Consider the following 7761-nt stretch of genomic DNA (forward strand, 5'->3'; position numbering starts at 1 on the left):
TCGACGCGCTGGACGAGATCGACGAAGCCAGCGGGCCACAAGGCTCTGGGACACTGCTTGACTTTTTGAGCACGCTCCTGAAAAAGGAAGAGATCAAGACTCTTCGCGTTGTGTGTTCGTCGCGAGATCACATGGCGGTCACAGCTCACATCCGCTGGAACCTTGTTCTTGACATCGACGTTCTCGCAGCTCCCAAGACTGAGATTGAAGCCTTCGTTGCCACAGAAATGAGCGCCCGACGAGATGCCGACAGGGAACGAACAGAGAATTTGGGTGTTACACAACCGCGCAGCGTCTTTTGTAAGTGCCTGCGTTTCTTTGTGCCACCTAGTACCATGGGCTAATGACTGCATAGTTCGTGAAGAGTTCAAACCGCTTCATGACGAACTCAAAGATGCACTGGTTCGGAAGGCTGATAACATGTGAGTCTGAACAGTATGGCAGCAACTAATAGTCCTGTCATGGACTGACCCAATACTGAAGGTTTCAATGGGTCGGGTTGTGGTTGGAAATCACCCTGCCGAACGACGAGCAGAATGTCACGCGGAACGAAGACTCCGCCCGGGAGTACATTGATGCAATCAAAAAGGCCTCAGACTTGCCAGCCGACCATCATAAGAAGCTTAAGGATGCTTACGAGCGACTCTGGAAGCTTGGAGCTCTAGCTAACTTGGAAAAGACCAGGAGAAAGCTCTTTCGCTTCATCTTGGCATCATCTAAGCCCATCCCTATCGAGGAGCTCAGCTCCTTCCTCCGAGTCCGGATCGGCGAGGGCAAAATTCAAGCACGCCATTTCGACAGCGAAGAGCTGGAGACACTCCTTGAAAACAGAGACGTCGAAAGGCTAGCCTCGAACTTCTTCATATTGGCTCAGGACAGATGGGTTTTCACCCACGCATCTGCGCGCAGCTTTGTGGTGAGAGAGATCCTAGCACCCGATATGCCAGCGTCGGAGGGAGCTCCAGCGTCCTACACACAACAGTCCGACCAAGAGCTTGAAGCTCGCGTTACTAAACACAGCCACGGAGTATTTGCAGAACTGTTCGTCGAGGTTATGCGCCGGGGCAATCACCCATACTGGCACGAGCATCCAGTCGACAGGGCCGCCAACCCGAATCTCTATCTAGTAAAATGCGGATTCGAACATTGTCAGTCGGCTGCGGATGAACAGTCCCTCTCCGACAGGGTCTGGAAACAAGTGGTGCAGGAGGTACTGCTCCCCCAGGCTGACACCGCGTTGTACTCGCCATTGAAAGGCTTCAACTTCGGCCGTGACGATTTCCGCGACGCTCCCTACTCGGCTGAGTACCATCATGATCAGTGGAGCGACACCTGCGTCGACAGCAGAAATGGGTTCTACTCATTCGCCCATGTCCTAGTCTGGCTGGGCATAATCCACAAAGACGACGTCGTGCCAAGCCCCACGACGAGCCCAGACGACACGGCTGAGAAGCAAACACAGAGGGAAGTCGCGCGGCGGTTTGCAGACTCGGCGCTCGATGTCGGCCGGAGAAAATACCACGCCGCTCATCTAGCTGCAGATTACAGAGACGCCGCCGCATTGGCATTCGCTCTGGAAGCCACCTACCACTATCGCAGCGGTGCAACGTCAGATCGGCGGCAGATCTGCAGGGACTTGCTTTTCAACCCGGTGCCCGAGTACAACGAGTCGTACCAAGCCGCGACAATGTTCGGCCAGGCAGTCGACGCGGAGATAAGGCTGGGAGACGACAGTTTCTCCCCCCTCATCGAGGCCCTTTTGCTCTTCGAGGCCAAGTACCTCGGTGAAGGCGCTACGGGGTCCGAGTCCCAGCTCGGAAAGGTCAATCAGTGGTCTATCCTTCCTGGAGAATGGGACCATAAGACGAAACGGTACCAGCCCAGCAAGACGTATAATCTCCTCACCTGGTCTATCCTCAAGATGGGGGAGCGGACCTTGTGTCGGCTCCTCAAACTGGCTGTCCCGGCTGTTGTGAGCGAGCCGAGTCCGGGCGGTCAAACTCCGATGGAGGTGGCGGAGTGGTATGGACGCGAGGATGTCATCAAGGTTTTGAAAGAGGACTGCAAGATGGAACAACAGAAACCGACATCGAGCGCAACGAACGTTCGGACCTAAGGTTACCTAGCGATGTATCGATCGGCTTCGCTGATGACGCTAGGTTATGTGGCTAACCATCTCGAATGAGGGGTCCTTCCAGCAGTAATTTTCCACGATGTTAGTTACATGCTATTCATGGCTTGAAGTTCAGCCCGGAAAGATGGAGCAAAGAAGGCAGGATGTGGAAGATTGGGGGGAAAAGAAACACACTCTATTCCTCGAGAGGGAAACATGTACTCTACTCAGTCTCTTCATCGTCTTTCTGCTCCATTTGCGCTTTCGCATATCAAGGCAACTTCCACACAATCTTCTCCCCCTTAATAGCCCTCTCCACAGTCTCCAGCGCATTCAACTCCTCGTTCTCCCTCCTTAGCTCCCCAGCCCGGACCTTATACCTCTCCTCACCCAACATCTTGTCCACCGCCCCGCGCACAACCTTGGGACTAGGCGTTTGCGTCTCCACGTTCACCGCGATCCCCGCCCTCGCAGCCCGAACACACACATCCTTCTTATCGAGCTCCGTGCCCGCCACTATCATCGGCACGCCCGCGTAAATCCCATGTAGAAACCAACCGAACCCGGCGTTGTTGATGAAGACGTCAGTGTAGGGAAGCACGTTCTCATAGGGAATGTAGTCGACCACCTTTGCGTTGGTTGGGATGCTAAAAGTCCGCGGGGAGCGCGGCGCCCTTAACGCCCAGCGTCGCGACGACGAAGAGGTCGTCGGGGTCCCTGAGCGCCTCGAGCGTAGGGACGATGAGGTCCGAGTACTCGATGTGCACAGTGCCCTGGACAACGAAGATCACCTTCTTCTCCTTGTCCTTTGAAGTAGTGGCGTGCTGCTCGATTTCAGACCACCAGATTGGCATCTCCACGTCCCTTCTCGGGGGATTGGGCAAGGTTCCGGCGTAGATGGCGTCGGAACATGGCAACTGACATCTCCGCCGGCGGCTCTTTGATATCTCCACGAGCACCTCGTATGCATCTGGTTGAACAATCGACATGATTCTATGGGTGAGCACCGATAGAGCGCTGCGCAAGACCAGACACGATTGAAGCCATTGACAGCCTCTCCCCAAAAGCTGCAGAGATTGAGACTAACCTGGCGGCTTAGCAGCTGCTTGCATCCGGCCTGATCTGCTTGTTCTCGGGTTGTGGACTATCAAAAAGTTTGAGCTTCGTGGCGAACAAAGCCATACTTTTCTTCCGAGTTAACTGGTGTGAAGTCAGCATGTTTTCGACTTCACATCTTATCTACTGAGAAGCTAGTCGCTGTATTTCGGATGTGAAGTGCAACGGAGGCAATGCATATGGTCTGCAGTTGCAGTGTCCTGCTGGTTCCGAAGCCACAAGTATTCTAAGGGCTATCTGGGGAGCCCGAGATGTACCCAGCGCCTCGCTGTTCATCTTGCGTTGCTATGGGGCCAGCTCCTTCCCGAAGGATACTCTCTAACGAAGCTTTTGTATTGTCAATCACTTGGCCGTCGTTGCTATTGTTTCTGACTTTTGCCATATCCTTCTTCCTGGGCCGTTCGTGCGGCTATCCTCTTACTACTCCGAAGTGTCTGCTCGTGATTGCCGTAGCGAGACGTCTTCGAGACTCTGGTCGATCAGTCATATGTCGGCAAAGCAGAGTGAGGATATACAGAATGACCAAGGCCTCGAGTTGCTTTCTGCCGGAATGATCCTTGATTCTCTACCCTATGTCGTATGGGCTCGAATATCGCGAGCTTCTTTGGCTTGATGATGTGCGATGGCAATGGGCCCGTCCGTGTCCGAGCCTCCGCTTTGACACCCAGGAAACGTTGCAAGTCATCCGACGCACGCTGCTGCAACGGTCTTGTTGTTCTCGACCTGTCTTGTAGCGTAAAAGGGGAAAAGGGGGGGGGGGGGGGGACGTGATGGAGGTAAATTGAATTGCGGAGTACTGGAGGCGAATGAAGGTAACCCCCTGTGTGGACGTGTCCGAGGCTGCGGCTAAATCAGGCCGGTTCGCTTTGGAGACCCTAACAGTCGTAGTGTCCGATCTGTCATGGCTCCGGCCTTGCCGGCCCAGTGGTGCAGCTTCTGGTAGCGCGTGATCCGCGACTCAGGAGTGACTTCGTTGTCCCTACCCGAGACGTGAATGTGACGTGCCCCGCCTAAACTTAGTCTCGCTGATTTGCACGCCCACCCATGCATGTCCCGAGGCACATGGAGCTAAGAATGGCTCCCGTGCCACATGCTCCACGCGCGACCCGCTAGCCATAATACTGTAGGCGGGTCGTTGGTCAATGCTCGTACGGTTCGCTGACTGCACCGCTTCGCTCAGCGGAAGAGGCTCGCCTCCTATTTTGAAGGTCGTTTCACTACGGAATTGATTTCAGGTCCGCTGCCGTTGCGGGGTTGGCGCAATAATCACGGCATAATAATCAGCCGATTTTGAACACCGAGGATACTTGGTCGGGGAAAACCGGACAGTTTAACTCAGCCGTAGGCCAGTGACGTTAGGGATGTTGCCCAATGTTATCGATCGAAACAGCGTTGCTTGCCAATGGCCGGTAGTTATCGTGCGCTTGCCAAGCCAACTGCCTCCCGATGAGAGCATAACTGACTCACTCGGACCCACTTTGCCACTGCCTCCTCAAGGAACACGCTGCTGCCTGAAGTTAAGGAAGTGGTCGGGGAGCGGCAACCTTTACTGACTTTTTCTTCCTTTCTAGCGTTTCTTAATATGACGCTAATCCCGAGGAGTGAAGAAGGCAGGCTTCCGGTTGTCGCGTTTGTGTTTCGTCGATGCGCTTGTCCTTCCAGAATCGGTAGCCACCCTCGCCTTAACCAACGAACTGCATTTATGAACTACGTCCAGTCCGCCTTCTAGCTGTTCTGCTGAAAGGAGTACACGCGCGGGCGAGAGCACCTTCCCTAGACCGGCTTGCTGTCGGCGCGATTCGAATAGCTCATCCTGCGGCCGGCAGTCGAAGAGGACTACGCTTACTGGATGGCTCGTCCGGATACGGCTGCTCTGGCGTGGGCAGCGACAGTGCTGGGCGGTGACGTGACCGTGGACCGCGGTCTGCGCGAAGGCGGGTCGCCCTGGCTGATCCGGGCGGCTGGCAAGCCTGCGGTGTTGCGCATTGCACCGCAGGCGAACTCGGGGGACGTGAGGACCGAGGTAGCCGCGATGCGGCATGCGGCGATGGCCGGTCTGCCAGTGCCGGAGGCCCTCGGTCACGATGATGGTACCACAACCGGATTCGCGCTCGCGCTGACTTCGTATCTGGCCGGGTCTAGCCGGATTCCGATAGAACCTGATGGCAAGCGACTGCGGACGCTGGGCGCCGCTGCCGCGCGGATCAGCGCTGCGGATGTTCCTTCTCTGGCGACCTTGCCGCCACGGACTGGACCAATCGGAGACGTGGACTGGGCTGGATTGCGGCGAAAGCATGGCGCCTCAACAGTGCTATGGAGGGCAACGGAGGCAGTTGAGCGCGTCAGGCCTGCCGACACTCGGGTGGTGTTCGTACATGGCGATCTGTGGCATGGCAACACGCTGTGGGACGGTATCAAGCTGATTGCGATTCTCGATTGGGACGCTTCCGGAACTGGCTCCCCGGGAATTGACCTGGGGTCGCTCCGCTTCGATGCTGCCCTTTGCTACGGCCCGTCCGCTGCGGCGGAGGTCCTGTCCGGATGGGAAGAGGAAGCCGGGCGTCCCGCACTGGACGTGGCGTACTGGGACGCGGTGGCGGCCCTCGCCACCCCGCCTGATATGGGCTGGGTTCAGCCGGCGATGGCGGACCAGGGCCGTCCTGACCTGACGGCCGAACTGCTTACCGAACGGCGCGAGGAGTTCCTTGACCAGGCCCTGGGGGAGCTGGAGCAGTGAGGGCTCTGGTATGAAGTGATTCGGCCTACATGTAGTCCTTAATGTTACCACTCTCCACCTCTTCAAAATGATTACTGCCGAACATGTAGAGAAATAACAAATAAACGTACCCATCTTAAAGTCCTTCGGCGTTGAAAGTCCGTCGCCATTAATTGGTAGGTAACTATTAAGGTTTTCGGAGTATGCGTACCTTTGGGTTTAAGCAAATTCCATACCAAGGAAACCATTAGCAAGCCAAACTCTCTCAAATGGCTATATATAATACCATCTCAGGCGAGATGGGACGAAAAGATCAGCACATCTGTTGGCTCGTATTTTCTCATAATAGTTCACTATAATCACGCTTTTCAAACGAAATTTCTCTACATTAGCGGGATATCTGGGTAGGAAGGGAGAAAACATCTTGCTCGTAACTCTTTTGTAAGCGCACGTAAGAGAATCGAAGAACATTCGAAGGAACATGCGGTTCGGCTGTCGCGGAGGTATATGAGAAGGTCATGAAGGACGGTAATGACATTCTTGATCGGCTCTTGCCTTAGTTGATCAATTCTATCTGCTATATTTGTCAGCTCTACACAGGAACTTGTCACATAAGTTATAAGGTCCTTACCAACAACAATCGGTGGTATTGGCAAGCCCAAGACTTGTAAGGGTCCTCGGCCCTCCGTAAGGACAATTTTTGGCGTATGCTTGAAAATGTCCGCTTGGGAGAACACGTAAGAAACAAGTAGCCACAAGATGGGGTCTCTGTTGTGATTATTTTTCAGAATTTCACCCTCGCCCTGTGACCATTGCCTTGTGACCATTACCCTGTCGCCCTTGCCTTGCCCTGTCCCACCATTGCTATCCCGACACTATTGCTCGAATACTACACGCCCACGGTGCTCCGCCATGTTCTGCACGCAATTGTCCACAATCTAAAGGCACGAATCCGATGCTCAACAACCTAATGCATTCTTAACAGCTCCGTGCATGGACGGCTCGACCCAAGGTGCCCCACAATCGATCAGCTGCGCTTCCATTTCGAGTCTCTGGCAGACCGCTAGGATATTGGGATCAAGGGAACTCCGAACTCAGCTTGCTATCATTTGAACAGAAGTTTCGCTGATTTTATTGAATTTCTTGCTAGAAACAGTTAGTAACCCTTGCTAGAGCCTTCACTAGAAGACTCAAACTACACCCTCTACTTCGCCGGTGTATATCATGAGCAAGAATGGATGCTCGTACGCAGGCCATGTCCATCGTTTAGTAGTTCGCTTTGGCTCAAACGCTCTGCGCCTATATTAACTTGGCTGCTTGCTACTTGGATCCGACTTCTATAATAGGGTGACGACTTTATTCAGAGCGAGAGTAGCATTCTTCTGCTTCCGCTCTTCCTCGCCCATCATCAGGTCCTTCTTGCGTTCGGATTGGATGATTTTTTCAAGAGACGCGAACACATTAAGTAAGCGGAGGTGAGCCATCCTACCAAACACACCACCGCTATCAATGGCCGTCCCAACAGCTGCAAAGGCTTGTTCTACTCGTCATTACTGGGTATGCTTACTGGAAGTGCAGTAGCCTTAATTAATTAGATCCAGCTAGCTAGGATAGAGGAGAAATCCTGAATTATTGTGTCTCCGGGGACTAGGGGGATGATTTGCTAAGCTAGCCACTAAAGATGCGCGGTTAGTTGTGCATTTTGCTCCGGAAAGAGTGAAGACATGTTAGCATCGTGCGTTGTTGTTATCTTGTGAATACCACCCAATTGAAAAACTCTTGCCACGGGGGAAAATGTGTATACCAGATATCACAT

At 53.9% G+C, this 7761-nt stretch overlaps 3 protein-coding genes across 3 annotated transcripts; 2 read left to right on the forward strand and 1 right to left on the reverse strand.

Annotated features, from left to right (window-relative positions):
• The first annotated feature begins 1229 nt into the window (after positions 1-1229).
• On the forward strand, positions 1230-2403 carry B0I36DRAFT_326644 (uncharacterized protein). Its single transcript, XM_046154357.1, has one exon. It carries the CDS (start codon positions 1688-1690, stop codon positions 2114-2116), a length of 429 nt encoding a protein of 142 aa, XP_046009993.1. The 5' UTR covers positions 1230-1687; the 3' UTR covers positions 2117-2403.
• A 303-nt stretch (positions 2404-2706) lies between these two features.
• Positions 2707-3291, reverse strand: B0I36DRAFT_136115 (uncharacterized protein). Its single transcript, XM_046148289.1, has one exon. It carries the CDS (start codon positions 3100-3102, stop codon positions 2761-2763), a length of 342 nt encoding a protein of 113 aa, XP_046009994.1. The 5' UTR covers positions 3103-3291; the 3' UTR covers positions 2707-2760.
• Positions 3292-4688: 1397 nt separating this feature from the next.
• On the forward strand, positions 4689-6086 carry B0I36DRAFT_326647 (kinase-like domain-containing protein). Its single transcript, XM_046154358.1, has one exon. It carries the CDS (start codon positions 5079-5081, stop codon positions 5964-5966), a length of 888 nt encoding a protein of 295 aa, XP_046009995.1. The 5' UTR covers positions 4689-5078; the 3' UTR covers positions 5967-6086.
• The last annotated feature ends 1675 nt before the right edge of the window (positions 6087-7761 follow it).

Source organism: Microdochium trichocladiopsis (genome assembly GCF_020744255.1).
Source record: "Microdochium trichocladiopsis strain MPI-CAGE-CH-0230 chromosome Unknown B0I36scaffold_7, whole genome shotgun sequence".
Lineage (NCBI taxonomy): Eukaryota > Fungi > Ascomycota > Sordariomycetes > Xylariales > Microdochiaceae > Microdochium > Microdochium trichocladiopsis.